Here is a 22,400-nt window from a genome sequence, read left to right on the forward strand (position 1 = left end):
TATTAATTTGGGATTAGAAAGCATGCACAGAGCATAATGGTACAATCAAAACAGTCTTTCCTTGAATAGAAAATGGAGACAAAATTGCTACTATTAATTAGAACTCTTTGGGCTCTTTTTAAAAAACTTCTATTCAATTTAGTTAACTAGAAAATTCTGTTGTTTAAATAACACGTGGTCAGGTTGAATTTCAATAATGTTAAATGATTTTCAAATGCGTGACTATGGTGACACTCCGCATATCCCTATATTCTTTTCACTAGTTCATGCAATCTTTCTTAGTGGCATGGCAGGTGGTGGGAGAGACAGCAGGGCAGAAAGACTTTTCTGAATAATTTATATCTGTCCTCATGAAGAGAGAATTTCCACAAAATCAAACAATAAAATAGAAAATCCTGAATTAAATAAAAAAAATTTAAAAACCTGCATGCTTGTCTCATGGAAATGATGCAATAGATCTGTGATGAATTAAAATTTTAAACATTTGCCCCCATTATACTGAAGAAGCTTACCTGACTCTTATTCAACTGTGGTACTGGTGGATGTCACATAGAATGAACATTCATGATTAATATTGATCTCGCCTATTCCTCTGCAGCAAGTACCTCACGGAGTAAAAAAAGATTAAGGAGAGTCTAACAGAGGAATTCAAGCAACTGCCAATTTGGTGAAAATGCCCCCTTTTAGACAGGGTAACTGTGCACGGAGAGAAACAGCAGAGCCGGCTCTTAAGGAATAATATTATTGATACACAATGCATTAAGCATTTTTAATGACCACAGAAATTTTCTTATTAAGTAACAGGGTTTGATAGTCCATCTTTATCTGTGGATGCTCATTCCATTTTATGACCTGCTCAATTTCAAAACAAACAAGTGACTCACAGAAACCGCTTCGTAAATGGTAACTATGAGAACCGAAGACCTCCTTTCCTCGGGAGCCTTCATGAGCATTCTTTTTTAATACCAGAATTTCATAACACCTTCATTAATTATTGGCACTCTCATAAAATGCTTCTTGTGAAAGTTTAACTAGAAATTTGCTCCAGAATTACAAAGTTTCTTTCATTATTACATCAGAGGGAAAAAAAAAAGATGCATCCAGCTAAATGAACTTCTTCATATTGAACACTGTGGAGAGTTACATGAGCTCACCCCTCAATCTGTGTCCTTTATTGTAAGTCTCACAATAGCAATAAGTATACATAGATATTAATAAAGTACTATCTCCTGATGAACGTATCCAAAAACCTTAACTCACTACCCATTCTGTATCGACAGTATACTAGATGGTAGGGATTTAACTAAAGAAATCATGACCCTCTTCTTCAGGTCACTGTAGTCTAGTTGTTAAGCCAAATTGAAAAACAAAACTCCATACAGAGACAAAGTTCGTAGCTGTGATGAAAGGATGGACCATTTAGAGACTGCCGTATCCAGGGATCCATCCCATAATCAGCTTCTAAACGCTGACACCATTGCGTACACTAGCAAGATTTTGCTGAAAGGACCCAAATATAGCTGTCTCTTGTGAGACGATGCCGGGGCCTAGCAAACACAGGAGTGGATGCTCACAGTCAGCTATTGGATGTATCACAGGGCCCCCAATGGAGGAGCTAGATAAAGTATCCAAGGAACTAAAGGGATCTGCAACCCTATTGTCGGAACAACATGATGTACTAACCAGAACCCCGGAGCTCTTGTCTCTAGCTGCATATGTATGGAAAGATGGCCTAGTCGGCCATCAATGGAAAGAGAGGCCCATTGGACTTGCAAACTTTATATGCCCCAATATAGGGGAATGCCAGGGCCAAAAGAATGGGAATGGGTGGGTAGGGAAGTGGGGGGGCGCTATGGGGGGACTTTTGGGATAGCATTGGAAATGTAATTGAGGAAAATATGTAATAAAAATATTAAAGAAAAAAAAAAGAAAAACAAAACTCCAGTAGCTTGAGATAAGAAAAAAAAAAGCATTAAAGAGTCATTTAAGCTCACAAGTGGCTGCAGAAGCTAGAAGGATATCTACACCATAGCAGGTTCTCAAAAAATACTAGTTGACTGGCTAAGAATGTGAGTGGATCAGGAACACAATGGAACAGCTTCTGCATCGGTAAGAACACCTACAAAAAGTACTGGAATGATGGGTAAGGAAGTATGCCTGACTTTACTATTCAGAATAACCAGACCTCAGTCAGTGAGTGTGTGGGGGGAGAGCAAAAGAGAAGGAAGGGATTCAGTAGAAGGCTGGGAAAGAAAGAGGCACAGAAGAAAGGATACTTGGATTGTCCACCTGTGAGTATAGGATTATTATATCATTCTTTTTCTCTGTGTGGCTGGGAATCTCAGTCTGAATCTAGAGGAAAACACAGGTATTTTAATGCATATTTCACCGAGACTCTGAGATGCAAAGTGCTGTGTTTTGATTTAAGTGGTTGACAGCAGAATGGGACCAGTGAGTTCAGCATACCCCACACTGTATCACATCCCACAGAACATATTAATGGAAAGTCTTTTTATACTTGAAGGCAGACCAGCAAATTTCGATGTCAGCAAATCAAAGGCTTGACTTCAGATGACAACAGAACAGAAACTCAAGGATCGTCTGTCTCTCTCCCCAGAGGTTCACCCTTATTACCCCATACCAACTAAATAGAATGAGAAATGCAAGCAATTGCAGAGATAGCTGCTACTATAAAGGATTGATGATCCTCTGGCTAAAACCTGATTCAAAGGCTGAAGTTTCTGAGAATTCATTTAACTATAAAATCTCAGGAAAATTCAACCAGAGACACTTGCTTTGCTTCACCGATGCTGCCTTACACAATGAAGAGTCTGGTAAAAAAGAAAAGGAAAAAGAAAAAAGAAAGGAAGGAAGGAAGGAAAGAAGGAAGGAAGGGAGGGAGAGAGAGAGAGAGAGAGAGAGAGAGAGAGAGAGAGAGAGAGAGAGAGAGAGAGAGAGAGAGAGAGAGAAAACGGTTGATTCTTTTCTAAATATTTGCCTTCTTTTAAAGCTGCCTTGGAGTAAATTAAGTCATTCTGCCTACACCTCTGACTAGAACAGGGACAATCAGAATAAGCCTTGAGTGCTGAGTCTTTGCTTACCATGCCTCACTCCTCTAGTATGTCTATTTTTGTCCCATTGTCCTTTTGCTGTACTTCTGAATGAGCATCTTACTGTGCATAAACTGACTAAGCTCTTCTCAACTTCTGAGACAAAGCTACTTAATGAGGCTGAGAAAAAAATGGCGTCCAGTCTAGAGGCTCCCACCACAGAGTTATGGCCTTGGGTCTTAGTGTGGCACTATACTGCTTCTGGGGAATGCCATCACTTGCTTCTCCTCAACTCCCTGCTCTGCCCTGGTCCTCAAAGCAGATGCTACACACATATCTGTAGTGATCTTGTTGGGGATATGACGGCCATCTTGATTCCTACCACCTGAGGATCAATGAGCCCTAAAGGTAGATATCTGATTCAATTTACTCACTGACAAATGTATCTTCTCTCCTCCCATCTTGGAAGAGGAAGAGATTCTTATTTTCTTCAGAAGACCCTCTTCTCGTTCTAAGTAGCTATGTAGGTAATGTATGACTCTTCTTCCATTTCCTTGTAAGAACCTTTCTCTAGAGAAGCCTCACTTTCTCAAATGGTGTCATCTTTTTGGTCTTATCATCCCTGGTACTTACCATGCCCTCTCCTTCCTTTATTTCAGCATCAGACTAGCAGAAACTGTAAGCTGCCTGCCATTGCTGACTCAGTTTCCTCAAGCCATGCCAGAACTCCATCCCTTCCACCAATTCCCTCCTTCTGAGAGAACCACAAGTGTCCTCAATTCTCACCAAAGCCTGATGTTACTTCTGCCTATCTTTTCCACTTCTTGTAACCTACTAACCCTTGACACCAGGGTCCCTCTCAGCATAACAGCCTTTTTGCTTGGTTTCCATATTATAACTCCTGATATGTCCCTTTTGCTTCATTCTGTACCCATTGACATGTTCTTTCGTTCTATTGATCCCTTAAAACTCACAAGGGTAGCAAAGTTTCAACTGTGTGATGGTACACATCCTCTTGTTCCTGTTCATTTTTTTTTTTTTTTTTTTTAGACTATGGGTCAAGGGACTCATGGCTGGGGCCATGTTGTAAATGCTGACATAAATTAAGAAGTACGTTTTAAGAAAACTGGTCTTTAAAATGAAGGTAAAGCCTAATAACTGGTAAGTGTCTAATGTTTATAATCGGGTACTTAGGTTGACTTCAAGGTAGCTTAAGGTAAGATAGGGAATAAATAATTAACAAGACTTGCATTTGTTGTTCAGCTTAAAATTTCTAGAACTCCATGAAAAATAACCACAAGTAGTATAGGTGTGTGTGTGTGTGTGTATGTATGTATGTATGTATGTGTGGTATGTGTGTGTGTATGTGTGTGTGAGTGTATATGTGGGGGGGTCTGTATGTGTGTCTGTGTTTGTGTGTGTGTGCGTGTGTGGTTTGAAAGAACTGGTGAGAGTGGAGAACTAAGAAAAAAACTGTGTTTCAGAAGGTTCAGTTTTACATGAAAATATGGAGCAGAACAGATAGGTAGGACACGTGACAAGAAAGTGATAGGTAGAACACGTGACAAGAAAGTCCAAGGAACTGTGCAAGGCTCTGATTTGGATTCTGAGGCTGTTCATGAATTGCTGCCTGAATTTGTTAATAAGGGAGTGGCGCACTCAGTTCTGAAGTCAGCAAGTCTGGCTCTGAGGGTTGCATTAAATTTTATAGATGAGGGAGAAAAAAGGATGAGAATGTAAGCAGGTTTTAGTGAAAAAAATGTCATAGCTGCCTAGTGAAAAGGAACATCAAGTCTGCCAGCCACACCTCACAGTATTCTAGCCTCAAGTTCTTTTTGTATACCAAAGAATATCATTTATTAATATGACACTTAGTTCAAATGATTGGTGATATATGACTGACTCTCCTTTACTCATCTATACCCTAGGGGCATAGTCAACTTGTTATAATTCATATGTTCTCTCTCTCTCTCTCTCTCTCTCTCTCTCTCTCTCTCTCTCTCTCTGTGTGTGTGTGTGTGTGTGTATGTGTGTTTGTGTGTGCATTTCACCTTGACCCATACCAAGCTGTTTAGTATTTGAATTCATAATTTAACTTGAAACCTTAAAAAAGCTTTGGCTGTCATGGGCCAAAGTTTTGCTTTAAAGGCGATGCTGTTTTAATGGTGGCAGCCTATCTTTATGGATGAAGAACAGCTGACAATGCACAGGGACTGTTCAGCACCATCCTGTGCATAGCTTTATTCATGTGAAACATGTGACTTTCTGGGTGGGGATGGACTACGTGTTAAACCGAACTACCGACATCTGACATCTACCCAGCCTCCCATTTGACATATACAGAGTTTTGCTGCCTTCACATGTCAGCTGGCATTTCCTGCAGTGTTGGTGTTTATAAATGACTCTTCAGTTCTGTGTGAATCCACCCATGCCTCCTTTGCTGAGAAACAAACAGCTAGTCTCAATGGCTCAGGTAGGTACATGTTAAGAATTCTCTCTTTTCTTTCTGGATCCCATCTAGCTTGCAGTTAGCAGTGTGAACTTAGGTTTTTATTTCTTTATATCCCCTCCCCTTTTTTACCTTTTCTTTTTAATTCTCTAAGCTACAGTGCTGAAAATGGAACCCAAGATGTTTTGAATAGTCAATCACTGCACCACATTTTCCTCAGGCCCCTGAAATCCTCTTATAAAAGAAATAAAGAAGGGAGAATTCAAGTTATCTTATTTACTAACTCATTTTCTCTATATGAAAGCCCCCCCTTCTTGGTTTCCATACTTTCAATGGAATCTACATAGGATTGTGGGATTTTAAGTTACATGCCAGCTACAATTCCATTTAATACTTAGGCAATACTAACTACTGAATAGTTGGTCAAAGCAAAGGAGATAAAATTAACCAGCAGATCCTGAGTGTTTGAAATGAGAAGTAAATTGACATTATCTGGCATATCATAAGTGGTAATCACGTTACCTCTAAATAGGTAAAGTTTGCTTTTCACCACACTAACTCTCAGCCATTGTACAGAACATGATGTAGAGATGCAAGAAAACAATAAGAACAATTTCATAAACACCACCACTGTGCTGGGAGACTGGTCCAGGCTGGGGATGGGGGAGGTATGCTTGAAGAATCCGTGAGCAGTCATCCACAACTTGTTAATTTTTTTCATCACTTGGCTTTAATGTCATTCCTTGGCTGAAGCATTTCCTGACTCCAACCACCCAACTTTGTCACTTTCACACTCAGAGGAACAGTCAATCCTTTTGTTATAGTGATCACTATGAGTACTGTAACCACCATACACTCATTTATGGTGGTGAAATCAACTGTGCACAGTTGTGTCTCAGAGACCTTAACACCCAACCATGATGGGTGTTAACCTAGACTGGGTGTCCCATAATCATAACGTGATCAGAATATCATTGTGTACACTCAGTTTGAAGCACAGATTAAATCTCACAATAGAATTAGATCTCTCCCATTTTCAGCACTGTAGGTTAGAGAATTAAAAAGAAAAGGTAAAAACAAGTGGGGGGGATGTAAAGAATTAAAAACCTAAGTCCACACTGCTAACTGCAAGCTAGATTGGGTCCAGAAAGAAAAGAGAGAATTCTTAACTTTTTAAACAGTGCACTCACTAAGGAGAGGCAGAGGCAGAGGCAGAGGCAGAGGCAGAGGCAGAGGCAGAGGCAGAGGCAGAGGCAGAGGCAGAGGCAGAGGCAGAGGCAGAGGCAGAGGCAGAGGCAGAGGCAGAGGCAGAGGCAGAGGCAGAGGCAGAGGCAGAGGCAGAGGCAGAGGCAGAGGCAGAGGCAGAGGCAGAGGCAGAGGCAGAGGCAGAGGCAGAGGCAGAGGCAGAGGCAGAGGCAGAGGCAGAGGCAGAGAAACATCTCTACAACTTCAAGGCTTAGTCAACAGAGCAAGAGCCTGTCTCAACAAAACAAACAGAAACAGGGAAATGAAAGGTTCTCAAGGCCAGCATGGATACCACTAACACATTACAGAAATCTGTGGTATACGTAGAAGAATGAGCAAGGTCAAATGAAACTAAGCTTTATCTTAAATTCTAGGGCATTTTTCTGCTGTTGGTTAAACACGGGACTTTGACTCATCCTTTACTTCTCATCGATTTCTGTACATAATTCTACAGTTTCAATCAACATTGGTACACGCCCTAGTACCTCCACACCCTCCATACCTCAGGAGAGATGGTTTCCTATGTACTTGAATATTACTTTGAGATTTTATTTAAGGGTAATGTACAAAGGGAAAAGGAGCTAAGATGTCTTGTTCAGTCCAGTAAGGCACAGAGGGAAAGGACTTCTCCCATCTGTAGAAACAACCTACAATGTTTGTTTTTCGGACATTGTTATCCCCTTTTTTAATTTATTGAATCTCCATAAATGCATAGGGAAAGGATATTAGTTAATCCACACAACAGTGAGCCTGACCTCCAGAGTGTAAAGGAACATACCTCCAATATAGTGGTATCTCTATTTTCTCAAGGGAACTCATTTCATAGGGGCCATGATCTTTGGTTATGAGAGTGCTGAGACAGTGGGCTTTAATATTAGGCAAATCCCACACAAAAGGAATTTAAGTCTTATGAGTATATTATTAAGACATTCTATTTAATTTTGGATAGATTAAAAAAATACAAAAAGTGTGAAAAGAGACTTCTAACTGTATTTCCTCCCTCCTGGGTATAACTCAGGTGTTATATATGGCCTCTGCTATTAATATTTAGAAGTCCAATTGGTTTATGCACACCCAAGACTGTTATAACTGGATCTTAAAGTAGATCTCAGCTTCCTGAGGAACTGCCACATTGATCTCCATAGTAGCTGTACGACTCCCACCAGCAATGAATGAGTGCTCCTTTGTGAGTGCTCCCCACATCCCCATCAGCATGTTCTGTCATGTGTGATATTGATCACTACCATTCTGACCTGTGTAAGATACAATTTGCTCAACTACAGAACAGACAATAATACTGAACTAGTTTTGATTTTCATTTCTCTGATGGTTAAGGATATTGAGCATTTCTTTAATTTTTTTTTTCTCAGCCATTTCTGTTTCATCTTTTGAGAACTCTCTGCCTAATTCTATAGGCCATTTTTTAATTGGACTACTTGTTTTTGTGATGTTCAAGATATATATATATATATATATATATATATATATATATATATAGAGAGAGAGAGAGAGAGAGAGAGAGAGAGAGAAAGAAAGAGAGATGTAGATATAGATAGATAGATAGATAGATATTAGATACTAACCCTCTATCAAATATATAATTGGTAAAGACCTTTTCCCATTGAGTAAAAAAGATGTGAGGGGAATTGGGGGAGAGAAAACATAATTAATATATATATATATATATATATATGAATTTTTTAGAAAATAAAAGAACATTATATCTATATACATACACACACATATGCTCTGATTCAATTCTAAAAGGAATGTTTTTGTGTTGTATGTCTGTCATTTTTGTTTTCTAGTAACTTCATATTCTGTTTGAAGAATATGTAAATTTTTGGTGACTTATAAAAGAAAAAACAAACAAACAATAACAAGCAGCAGTGAAAATCCTCCCTGGGTATCTCTGTTAGCAAAGCCAGTGTGGTGCCGAATGACCGCATGAATTCCAGCTCTTCCACAATGGGCCATATGGACAAGAGAGCTAAATGTTCAATGACCTCAACCCTTAAATACACAGAATGTTATCCATATAGCAAAATCCTTGGGACATACTTACTAAGCACTGGTCTGAGCTTCCTTAATTGCATAACAGACAATAATACAAATGTCACAGGTTAGACAAAGAACCTAAACAACTTGCATAAACTAGTGCCTATTTAGTACTAGGTTAAAACACCTCAAACTAGCTATAACTACTACTATCATTATTATTGCTATATAGTAATGATTATTATCATAAGTATCTCATGTATACTAGGTACTCAATAGACATTAGCAATCTTCTTTTCTCACTTGAACAGAAAATAGCATGTCTTGTGGCCTTAATGCGAACTTCAAAGTGAGCTGAACTGGATGCTGAACCTGGGCAGGCAATGTACAATGCTTTGGACCCTGTTGTGGCCCATCTGTTCACAACTGGACATTTGTCCTGTCTACCTTTGAGAATATTCTCTTCTTGGATGTCTGTACATGATGTAAAAGAATCCTAGGGAAGGTATTGATGGCTATGTTATAGGCTAAACTATTCCCCAGAAAAGATATTCTGGGCAACAAGGGTAGGGGGCATTTAAGGAGAGGTAATCTTATATAGTTTTTACAAACTACCAAATAAACTGCATCTCTCTAAGACCTTTGTTAGAACAAAACTCCTTAAGAAGGTAACTGATAAGAAAAAAAAATTTTTTTCCAAGAAAGGGTCTCGCTCTGTAGTCCTGACAGGAATATAACTCACTTTGTAGACCAGGTTAGCCTTGAACTCACAGAGACACACATACCTCTGCCTCCTGAGCAATGAGATCAAAACCACACAGCATCTTTAAAAAGGCTGAGAACAATATGTCTGCACCACTTTGGTGTTTACAAAATGCAATGATCTGACTGGTTCTTACAAAGTGGATTCCCCCAAGGACAAAGAAGGAAAGGAGTACAAAGTAGATAGGATTAGCTCCCTGCAAATTCTCCCCTTTAACTGGAAGGGCTTTTCTGTGGCATCTTGTAGCAAAGCTACCAGTGGCTACCCTAGAATTTGTTCATTTAGTGCATACTATCCAAGAAAAATGGCAAAGCTATTGAAACATGAACCTCTAGTGAAGATGTACCTTAAGCTAGAACACTTCAAATCCTAAAACCTGCCTATAGGCTGCATAAAAGACAAAGAAGCTGGGGGATATTTCAGAAGAAAATGTCAGAAATCCCTTTGTATGCATGAAAAACTTTCAACCTTGAATACAAACCTTTGGGAGAGAAGTATAATGGGAAAGAGTGACAGAATACGTGGCTAGGTTATGGGTAGGAAAAACAGACATTGCCAACCAACGAGAATAATACTGGGAAAACTGTTCAAAGTGCTATAGCTTGTGTCTAAGGCATAACAAGATTTGGAAACCCACAGTCCTAAATGAAAAGGGGCTTAGAAAATGGAAAAGCTGACAGTCATTCCTAAATGGCCCCAGGCTTAGAGAGAGGATACCTTTGAGAATGACAGGCAAACCCCACAGAGAGCCCCAGCAGGCACCCTCAGCCGCTGAACTAACCTCACCTCTTGGCCCAGTTAACCATCCCAGCTCTGGGGACCTCTCCAGAACACAGGCAAAAACTTCACAGTTAGAATAATTTCTCCAGCTGCTGACTGTGCCCGAAATCTCCTCAGCTCAGTATTTGATCCCCGATAAGAGGTCAATGACCTTTGGATGGGCACTACAGCAAGTGCTTCCCCACATCTACAACTTTGTGTGGATGAAATGCAGGTTCTAACTTGAAAGGATCCTGCCCGCAAAGAGTAGCGGAGAGACAGGGCACTGGGCACTGTGACTAAGTAAGTGAAGGATGCACCTGCTCACTGGAAGATGCCAATGCTGATGGCAAGCAGTGCCTTTTCACGACTCCCCTTGAAGATTAGCCAGCATGCTTTGAATAATAATGTGTTGTGTTGAAAACGTGTATGTGGGTTATATGTGTGTGTGCAGGCATGAAGGAAATGGCGGCTGAATGAATGAATGGTGACTAGTGATGGCTTTTGACCTTTCACCATGCACTAAGCATTGCTCTTGGTTTCACTGTACCATTTAATTTCCTTTGCCATGGTATGGGGGTGGGGGTGAATATCCTCATCTTATAGCTAGAGAAGCAGGTTTAGAAACTTTTCATAGAGGTAATGACTAGAAGGGCAGGGATTCAAACACTCAAGTTAATTCTAGTTTAACCAGTACATGCCTGCACTAACAGGAGCTGCAGGGTTCTCTTTGGATTGCATACATACACACATAAACACATACACACACTCATGTGTGCACATCCACACACAGACACATATTGGATTATATACATATACTGGATTACACACACACATACCAAATGATCTAGACCCATACCAAGGAAGCCAGAACCCCCTATCCCCAGTTTTCATTCTTCTAGTTTAACGAAATCTATGTGCATAGAATTTGAACCAAGAAATAAAAGGTAGCAGTTAATTTTTAGAAGAAAAAAAAGTAAAAAGAGAATAGAATCTTGAAGTGTCGAACATTTGTCAAAGTTAGTGATGGGGAGCCAAGAGTTCCCTTATCTCTAAGCTGCTGACCACAGAGCCGCAGCCTCCTAAAGCCCAGAAGGACTGATGGTAGTTCAATACAATTTTGCAAATTCACCGAAAACCCATTTATACTTCATGAGGATGGTCACCTATAATCTCTGGGTACGAAATGTCTTCTGATCATTGACCATCATTTACAAGGCTTTCCCCGTTGCCAATTCATGTGTCACAGCTCCATGTTTCTCTAGTCTGTATTTTCTAAACTTGAGTAACTGGAGTGTGTACTGGGAACCTAGGTGGCACACAACAAAGGTCTAACAGAGTCCAGAGGCGGAGGATATGGCAAGCCCATCTCAAACACCAGCTTTACTCAAAGAGAATCACATTGAAGTGGTTTGTTGTTGTTGTTGTTTGTTTGTTTGTTTTGTTTTGAATGATCAAAGGCGTGTGGTAAATCTGGAAGGCAAAAATGTATATTTCCAAAAAAAAAAAAAAACCAATCTGAACTTCACATTTAAAATGTCTTGCTTTGGGGTGGCACCCACGAACACTGAGGTTTCCCTCCCCTGCCTATCTCATTACTTGCAGAAAATGGTTCACAAGGAAGTATGCTTGCAGATATAGGTATTTGACCTGCATTGTGGGCCACTGGGATTAATAGTGAGAAAAGAACCAGATCAAGGTGGACTGTTATCTTTATGCAACATTAGACAGCAACGGTACATCTTTTTAGCTTTAAGTTCATTAACTTAGCCTAGTGGGCCCATAGGAACCATATTAGCTATAGGATACCGCCTTCTCTAATTACTCCTTCTCATAACAGGTATGCTATGCTGCATTTAACTCAACTATTTGATCCCAAAACAAAGACATTTAAATCTTTTTGAAAGATTTCTCCCATGATATATCCCCAACCTTGCCCTTACATATAACTATCCTGAAAAATTATTTTGAAAGCCAAAAACCAAAGGTAAGGCCTCTTCTTGATAGCAGAAGATGAAGTCATCTAGTACTCTAGAGTACAGCCGAGCTGGCCTTGTCTACTCTCTGAATGGAGTAGGCTATCTCTGAGGCAGTGCTGCCCTAGGCAAGCAGAGAAATAACTCTGAACTATTTTTTTAACTTATTGATCCCGAACCCTTACTTTGGAAAACAAATGTGTTTCCAACTTTCCCTGTGGACCCTACGGAATATTTATAAATAGAAATTCTTTGTCACCCTTGAATTGGCTAGAGGAGCTGTCCAACTATTGAAGCAGAAGGGACCGCATACGTTTGAGAAGATTCTATGCATAGTCACAGTATCGGGCCTTCATGGGCTTTCAATTGCTTTATAAAACTTTGGGGAAAGGTTCTCTTATTTTTCTGCTATACTCATTCCTAAGATTTGACCTAGTCTGCAAAAACTTACAGGATGCAGAACAAATTGCCTGTCAAACTCCAAGGTAAGACGGCAGGCACCCATGTATGTGCTACTCCCAGATCTGGGAAACCGACCTCAGTAGCTGTGTCTTTGGACAGCAGCCAAGGAAACTTTGATTTACTCGTAGACAGTAATGGTCTCATTCCAGCTACCTGCCATATCTTAGGACTTCAGTTCTCCCAGCAGTGTGCCAATATTCCACTCGTTTCTCCCAGGTGATTCGTACATAGAGATCTAACCTCCTTAAAAATATAATCAGCATGGATGCAAATGGATGTTATTCATCCACATTTAACCAGCCATTGGAGAACTTCCCTCAGTCTTTGGGTAGAAAAGCTTAAGTCTTGTCTCACTCTACTGCCCCCTCTCCCTGCCCCAAGCTCCCATTTGCATGAACTTAGTGACCTTTAGCTCAGCTGAGTGAAAAAAGGTCACATGGTCAAAGATTAGCATGCAATTTGCTTTGGGGTGCTTACTTTATTAAGCTGGCTTCACCCACCATGGAAGGTGGCTCCTAGTCACCACTTAAGAAATCACAATCAACTCAACAGAACACAGTTTCACTCTCTTAGATTGAACACATGATGTGTGCCATTATGTACATATATACAGATGCAGGGAGAATTTCAATGCGGCACATTTAGTTTCTAATAACCCAGTAGCCATCATAAAAACACTTTGCAATTCTTCCAGTATATTCTGTTCAGCTGGTGTGGAGAAGGAAGTAATCTAACTCCACACTGTGTGGAAGGGGGTACCTATTTGAGTTAACAAAAAAAAAATCTACCACAGTAACCCTTAAAAGTGAAATTTCTGTATCCTGTAATCAGGAGTTGCTGGGCATTTGATTAAATACCCCAGGCATTTGATCCCCAGATTACTGCCATTTCTCCCCACGACAGGCAAGCCAGAAAAATTAAACCCTAAACCGCAAAGAAACAAAATGTGTATTTTAATACAGAAATGCTTTTACCTGCCATCCTGCTGGGAATGAAATGGGCCGAGCTCTCAAAATGTTTGTCAGCTTAACTCGCAGTTGGTGGCACCATGAAAATGTAGCCAGGAAGCCTTATTGCTGCTCCTGTCCTTTAGCTGCCAACTGGAATACAATGGAAGCATCGATGAGAAACAGAAGAGGCAGGGAGTCTAGAAAAACCCCAAAGGATGACGAGACACAAGCAAATGACATGTTTCCAACTCAAAGATATTGTGCTCTGCGGTGTTGGCATCTCAGACAGCTTGGACACGAAAGATAAGTATACCTCAATGAAATGCCACTTCCCCCAAATCACCTAGGAAATATGCACCTTGAAAACCCTATCGGTCTTGCTTAGTCTAGAATGAAAATGGCTGCATCATACAGGTTACATATAAATAGCAAATATTCAGTATCTTATGAGAGATTCCAATTTAGTGTTCTTGATAGGTTGGAAAAAATGTTTTCATTTTGGTCTATACAACTGGCATGCCAAATGAAGAGAGCTAGATACTAGCACATTCTGAATGGTGTGCACAGGCACCGGGAACTGTACCCACACCTAGCTTTTGCACCATCTCAGCCTTGGCGGTTGTACTTTTCAGTCATCTCATTAAGACACCCCATTATTGAGACAGTGTTACACACGGTTATCACTCATCACAAACTCTCTATTTTCAGCTTTAACCTCGGAGCATTGGAAAGGATGCCATTGCCTTTGGTTTGCTCACTTTGAAGAACTCATACACCAGTCATTAAACCTCAACAAAGAGTAAGAATATGTCCTTTGCCGTAAAGCACTATAATGTATACCATTTACACTTTATGTTTATACTTCGAATTATATTTTGAGTTATACAAGCTAAAGAAGGTGGAAAGGAATGATGATAATTTGATTTATATACAGACATAATGATCCAATGGACTAACTCTAAGCATTTCAAAGGAGTCACAGTTCAGACAACACACATGAGGCATGATGGACAGGGAAGATATCAATGCACTTTTATAGCACATTATAAAACCTTACTTCATTAAATGGGAATCCAAAGATGTTCACATTCAGCTGTTTTATGAACAATTCTGTGCCCTTCTAGTTGGTGGCCTTGCACAGAACAGGGATACAATCAGAATAGAATACTGTCTAGGTGATCCAAATTTGAGCAAACGTTCCTTTCAATCAAAAGTTTAAGCTAAGAGAAAGATATCTATCTATCTATCTATCTATCTATCTATCTATCTATCTATCTATCTAATAAAAATCAAAGCCAATATCATCACATTCATTACTTTTTGTATTTTGACATTTTATAATCATTTTCTGATTGCACAAATTTGTCTAATTCAAATACATCTCTTAGAATAGGCAAAAAAGTAGCAATTTGGCTACTTTTCTGCTTTTAAGCCTGATCACGCTGATGTGTACATGTCGCCTTCCTGGATCACCAAGCCTGCTCAAATACTTTATAAAAGAATTCCCTACACCACTTCCCAAGAGAAAGACAACACTACAGAAACCAGACCCCAGGACAGAACACACAGGCACCACCAGAGACAGATGAGCTTGCCATCATGAAAGCGAGAAGCTTAATTGCTACAATGTTACAGTTGTCTAGAAAACATGTTGCACATTTCTCATTATAACTTGCAAAATACACCTGTTGCAAACAGGATGTGCTAGAATGCAGCACTCCCTACTTCGTGCAGTCAGTTCATAATAAATCTCTTACCTTGTCAAGAGAGGAAGGAGCAGCAGGCTCATAATAGGATGAGTGATGCGTAAAATGTCCTCCAGTTGACTTCCCACGGGATTTATACTTCCCAAACCAGGAACACCTCTGCCTGTGCAGATGGAATGCTAAGTAGTAAAACAACCAAGAAGTTAGAAACAGCTTTGTGGGTTTTTTCCCTTTCAACTCTCTGATATCCAGAAGAAACTGTAATGTAAACATACAAGCAAGTGAGTGTGTGTCTAAAAGCCATCGTATAAATTAGATGGGAAAATACAGTTTAAAGATGAAGGTTAGTGATAGGCTTCTATTTTTAAGTGAGATGATGTGAATCATGAGGTTGTTTTCCATAGATACTGAAAAATTATTGTATCCATATCACGCATTTAATAGAGAGACTTCCATATTACATGATACAAATATTCCACCAAAATTTCTTTAGCTGAATCTGGACTACAGATAAAATGTCAAACAATTGTGCTTTTTTTTTTTTTTAAACCAAGAACAATGTTTTTTAAGCAAATCTAAGAAAACTGATTGAGACCCATCTATAAGCTCAGGTGGCCACTGAATTTCCACTCTTATTGTTGGGAGAAGTTACTGCATTTTTTTTTTCATTTTGAAGTAAAATATCATGTTGCGCTTGCTTCCAATCTAAACTTAGTCTCTGTTCCATTTGCCGTATTTCTTCAGGCATGAGAAGGAAAATCAATGCCCCTACTCACCTTTGGAAGAATTTCACTGCCAAGTCTCCACGGTTCTATGAGATCCAATAATCCGTGGCTCAGCATCGATTTTTCTGTGGCACCTGTAGAAACAGCCTCTCCTTCCTCTCTAACAAAAATACAGCGACAAAGACTGTGGAGATTCTGACCAAATTAAGCGTATAGGCTATTAAGCACAACGTGATCTTCTAAAGAGACATAGTTTATATTTTCTGAAGCTGTTAATGTTGCTAGCTTTAAAAAATTTTTTTTCTGAACCACTTAACAACCATTTAAAGATAATGTGAGCATCAATTTTGAAGAGCATTTGGAGATAATATTTTTCTTGGATTTCTCACAGTTAATTTATATCACCAGTAACACCCTCCCCCGATAAGGAAATAGACAATTAAAAAAAAATAAAAAAAAAAAAAGTCAAGTCTCATTTTTTAAAACATAGCTTCAAAACCAAGCTGTTTTTAATATAAGAAAAACGATGATCATGATTTCAAAATTTAAAGCTCAGAAGTTTGTGGAGGTGTAGAGGGTCTGGGAAAGCTGGTTTTGGAGTATATCAAATCCTAGGAGAGAGTGGTTTGATGTCATGGTGTGCTTTAAGACTTAAGCCACCAATTTCCCCACTTTCTTGGTGGGCCTAAGTGCAAGAAAGAAAAGAGAGAGGGGGAGGGAGGGAGGGAGGGAGGGAGGGATGGAGGAAGGAAGGAAGGAAGGAAGGAAGGAAGGAAGGAAGGAAGGAAGGAAGGAAGGAAAGAAATCACACAGTGAACAATTCACATTTCTAGCATCCTGCACACATCTGCTGTAAATCTCAGAGGTACCTCAGTCCCCATGGGCAGACAATCTGGGGCATGTCTGAAAAAGTTCTGTTCCCTGCACACATCCTGTGCTGTTGATAAACCACTTCCTCCCTGACTCCATCAGCCTGAGTATCTGCAAAATAAAAGTGTGCTGTTAACAGAGGCATCCCCTCTGCATTTGCTATCCGCAATAAAATGGAGGTAGCAGACAGAACACAAGGCAGGTTGCTTCTCATGAGGTAGGTGACATCTCGGTTAAAAGTGACATGACCAGGCTTAAAAATGACTCTGACAGGTTTAGTGTTCAGACGTGACAGATATCAGCCTGCAAGAACCTCCCTGCCACATATGGTTAAGATCACGTGAAAGCTTTGATTTAATAGTCCCTTGATTAGCTTTTGCAACACTCAGTGCTACCCCTTTCAAGTTCATTATCAATTATGCTACGCATCCCATTATTGTCAATTTAGGATCCATTTTACTAGAATGCAGTCATTTCAACCATTCATCAAACCTGTGCACAGTGTTCAGTTAAAGGATTAGATCAATCCACACTCCAGTTCTCAAGGGAGAAGTTCCAGTGTTTATCAGGCCATGTCTACACTGGCTGAGCAAAGCGCTCTGTTCAGAAGGAGAAGCGCCTTTGGCAGCTAGAGTCCACATAGCTGACCCATGGATGGTGGCGAGGTGCTCCTGCACCTAATTACCCAAGTGTAATGGCATCACTAAGCATCGCAGAAGGGTGACCCATGAATACAATAATGACAGCAAAGCCATCGCGTGATTCTGGTTCTAAGGCATGTACAGTACATTCATCTAGAATGTGATTCAAGGAGCTCAAAGAACATGTGTACATTTGGCACAAGTGATGGCTGCCAGGATGGAAACACGTGACGGCTCCACAAGGAGCTTGGACATGCTCCTTCTTTCTAAGCAATACAGCAGCCGTACAAACTTTCATAAGTAGTTGGGATTAAGTTCAAACCCCACTTCTGTATTTACACAGGAAAATCTTCACAAAAGACAACCTTGTTCTTAGGAAGGAAGAAAAGGAAGGAGGGAGGGGGAGAGAGGGAGGGAGGGAGAGAGGGAAGGAGGGAGGGAGGGAGGGAGAGGGAGGGAGGGAGAGAGGGAAGGAGGGAGGGACTGGGACATTGTAACCAATAGTCTGGGCCAATATTTACACTCTGATCACTTGCATTATCATGACTCAGTACCAAGTCTGGGTGGATTCTATTCTAGTAACAGAGTGGCCTAGAATTGTCCTGAGTACCAGGACTCTTTTAAGCAAATTTTAGAATAAAAAGAGCTTTAGCAGCAATGTTCTACTAATAGCTATAAAATTATAGGCTTTCCCTTTCAACCACCCAAACATACTCCGTCCTGTGAAATAACAGATATAACACTAATCACCTTTGGAATTTTGCCAACCTTTCCCATTGGTGGGCTGGGAGAGTCGGGCCCAACTGCCTTAAAGGCATAAAACCTACCTTACCCTATGAAAGCCCTCTATGGGCTTCCCTGCATCCAATCTGATTCTTTGGAGAAAACAGAAGTGAAGGCTTAAACGTGAGGGAATCAATCCTATCTACAAGATATCAAATATGCTACTGTATCTTCCTAAGAGGAGTTATCAAGACAGATGCTGCATCCTGGCCTCCTAATCTCTTGGTCTTTGCATATAGGAATTTGTCCCCCTTTCTGACATGTCAAGACTCCAAATTTGTCATGTATGTGGATTTGTATGCGGGTGTGCCCACCCATACAGGTGGATGTGTAGAGGTTAGAGGTTAACATTAAGTAGCTTTCTTAATCACTATTATTATTTATAATAATATAATAATTATTATTTCTAATCACCTTATTTTTGTTTTGTTTTTTTGGTTTTTTTTTTTTTTGAGATAGAGAGAGAGGGTCTCTCACTTTACCTAGATCTTACTAACAGGACTAGGCTAGCCGACCTGAAATCTCAGAGCCTTTCTGTGTCTGTCTCTCCAACACTGGGATTAACAGGCACATATTCCACACCAGGTTTTGATGTGTACACTGGGGATATAAACTTGGGTCTTCGTGCTTACACAACAAGCATTTTGTTGACTGAATAATTCGCCTAGATCAAGACTCAGGCTTTCAAAATAAGTTTCACTCAGTTTCAGTTTGAAAATCATGCAATTGGTATGTTATATTAAATCCCCTTCGGCTAGGTGCAAAACTGTAACTCACCACAGTGGCAGGTAGCATATTGCTCCATTACCTTGTCACTTTCACCTCCAATGACATAAAGCCAAAGAGTTCCAGAGCAATGGTTCTCTACCTTCCTAATGCTGAGACTCTTTAATATGGGTGACCCCTCCGCCCCCACATACACCATAACATTGTTTCATTGGTACTTCATAACAGTAAGTTTTCTATGGTCATGAATCGTACTGTAAATATTTGATATCTGATATGCAATCCCTGCAGGGTCAGGACCCACAAGTTTAGAACCACTGTTCTAGACTACATTGTCCATAGTCACTGAAGTTCGTCTATCAGGAGTAACAGTTGATATCTTCTTCTGTATAGAGTACTGAGAGCTTCTAAGTACATAGACCCTCTATGACTGCCAGTCTCTTCACTACATCCTCTCAGCTGATCATGAGAACGACAGGAAAGCAAACACCATGCAGTGCACTTAAGTCTATCATAGACACTATTCCAAATCTGCATACCTGAACTCTTTGATAGCACAGCAGTCTTGTAGAATGGAGACAATCACATTCACTATCCATATGAGACTGAATCACAGAGGCAGCATGTCATTTGTCTGGGTCACCTAGTGACCAGGTGGTGGAGTTGGGATTTTAACATAGGTATCCTGGCTCCCTACAATTTCTATGCTCACACTGCCCAGACATGTGCCTATCTGAGCTATGGGTTACTGATTTTTAAGTTCTTGATTCCCAGAGATTTAAACAAGAAGGTGATTTCTTTAGACTTGTTTGTTTTTGCTTTTTTGTTCTTTGGCTTTTGTTTTTCTTTCTTCCTCTCTGAATGGAACTAATTGGCTTGATGCAGTGATCTATCCTGACCACCAGACTTTTTTGTCTATTTCTCATTCACACACAAATGACTACCTAGAACCTTTGAGAAGACCATTGACCTACGTGTAACCTATGGGATTAGGACCCCTGAGGTCACATCCTCAAGCTGGATGTGTTATTTTATTTCCTCAGAAATTGGCTCCCTTACCTATAATATAGTAATAAAAATAACTATACTGAGAATTGATCTACGCTAAATGCTTAACTCAGTGCAGGACGCATTGGAGAGCACTTAGCTTACATGCATGAGCCTCTAGCTGTGATTAGGCACTAACAACCGAAAGCCATCCTTTGGGTGAGAAGGCATACACGTTTTAGAAAAGACAAATGTGGACACAGGGAATCCTTTCATCCCAGGAACAACACAGCTGTAAAATTGTATCATCATCCATAACTACACATGGTGTCAATCTGCTTCATTTTACAGGAACATAGGGGTATCATGGAATCTGTCAGAACCACCTAAGGATGTCAGACAGTTTTCTCACAAGAGTGAAGCTGTGTCTTATGTGGGAAGGGAGGGTTTGAGATGCTGTGACAAGATGACTGGCTTAATGGTTTCCTTAAAGCATAAGCCAGATTTCACCACATAGTCAGACACATCCAGTTGGTCTGGGTAGTGGTGAGATGATGTTAACAACTATTCAATTTGAGCATGGGACAACTCTGTGTTCCTCATACCTGTTTCTACTTGGCCAGCTTTCCTTTCTGAAACCCTAAGCCAGTGGTTCTCAACCTTCCTAATGCTGTGACCTTTTAATACAGTTCCTCATGTTGTCATGACCCCCAACCATAACATTATTTTGGTTGCTACTTTGTAACTGTAATTTTGTTACTGTTATGAATAGTAGTATACATATTTTTTGGAGTTAGGGGTTTGCCAAAGGCATTGCAACCCATACGTTGAGAATCATGGCTCCAAGAGCTTAGTCTTCTTTGAGATCACATGGATATCTTGAAAAAGGCTGCCCTGGGACCTCAAATAAAAATGCATATCCCAAAAGAAGAGTAATACAAGTTTTAGGAGAAAATGAGAGGTTTGGTGCCCCTTCCCATGACAGTGTACATTAAGTGAAACACAAAGAAGATGGAATGAACTAAAACTTCTTTCACTTTGGTCTTAAAATGGACATCACCACCAGAGAGCATGAAACGCTCAGAGACACAGTAAGAGACCCAAAGAGAAGCTATTTTTGGGTCACTCCCCCAGGACACACTGAAGTGCTTATGTGGATTGCTTGCTGTCAAATGGGACAACCAATTTCTGGTCCCCAAGAGGCTGACAGTAAGAGGCCCCTATACTTAATTTTGTTTGCCTCAGAGACCAGACATTCTCTGATATACATGAGGGAAGGGAAACTTTGATGTTAAAAAAACGCATATTGGTCCAGAATTATGGTTTTGATGAAGGGATGTGTGTGCAGCCTCATTTGAGATGAGGATATTAAAACAGATAGTGAAACAAAGGCCACCCAGACTCCATTTTTGATCCTATGGGCATCTTTGCACAAATTCATCCCCATCAACATCCAGGCCTCTCCTTAGATAGAAGGGACCTAAACACCTCATGCTCTAGGAGACTCTCATTGTGAAATGAGGTCTTGGTAATACTTAGCCTCTCGTTTTCTAGATGATGCTGGCATGTCTCCAAAGTAGCCAGCTGCCAATCAAGGACAGTTCTAAAATTAGAACCCTTGGGAGGTCAGGAGTGGTTGAAATCTTAGGAAAACATTATATCTCATGATATCAATTCAGTACAAATGTCTTAACCTTGCAGGAACGACAGCATGATCTACTGGGCACCATCTATAGAATAGAAGTAGGCAAGGGGACCATGGCCTTAAGTTGTGAGAGGACATTGAGGAACAGTTGAGCCTACCTGTCTGAACCTTTGAAAAGATGAGCCACCTGTACCAGGCAAAGTACATTGTTCTTTTGGCTCTGAGATAATTTAAGTCAAAGCTCTAGCATCCTAGCCCTGAGAAGCACAGGACCAGGCACAGCATGGCCTAGAAAACATTGGTGTGGGCAGCTGTTACTTAGGCCCACTCGTGTTTTCTCTCCTTACCCCAGCTCCATGAGACCATTAAATGTGCTTTTCAGACTGTCTTATCAAAATGTATAATTCTTACTTTCCTTTTCTTTTTCTCCTTTGTTACCATACACTTAGAATCCATGAAAAGACATTTACAAACTTCAACCTGTCATTTGTTTTAAAGATTCTATTTATTTTATATCATATACAATTTCAGAATAGTTTCTATAAACACAATGAAAACCCTGTGTGTGTCTCTCTATGAATTTGGATGTGTGTGTGTGTGTGTGTGTGTGTGTGTGTGTGTGTGTGTGTGCATGTCTCAGTATGTCTGTATATTCATTCATATCC

General features: G+C 40.2%; 1 protein-coding gene across 6 annotated transcripts in view; it reads right to left on the reverse strand.

Annotated features, from left to right (window-relative positions):
- Positions 1 to 22,400, reverse strand: part of LOC147002716 (uncharacterized) — a 90,225-nt gene that overhangs the window by 44,650 nt on the left and 23,175 nt on the right. For all 6 annotated transcript variants that reach the window (XM_085843384.1, XM_085843382.1, XM_085843387.1 and 3 more), the window contains 4 exons: positions 16,953 to 17,064; positions 16,135 to 16,243; positions 15,410 to 15,537; positions 13,677 to 13,802 (listed from right to left, as the gene is read on the reverse strand). In XM_085843384.1, the coding sequence (XP_085699510.1) occupies positions 13,724 to 13,802; positions 15,410 to 15,537; positions 16,135 to 16,243; positions 16,953 to 17,064 (428 nt within the window). In that variant the 3' untranslated portion in view covers positions 13,677 to 13,723. The remainder of the gene's footprint in view (positions 1 to 13,676; positions 13,803 to 15,409; positions 15,538 to 16,134; positions 16,244 to 16,952; positions 17,065 to 22,400) is intronic.

Source organism: Mus caroli, unplaced genomic scaffold, assembly GCF_978045245.1.
Source record: "Mus caroli unplaced genomic scaffold, Mus_caroli_1 scaffold_9, whole genome shotgun sequence".
NCBI classification, from domain to species: domain Eukaryota; kingdom Metazoa; phylum Chordata; class Mammalia; order Rodentia; family Muridae; genus Mus; species Mus caroli.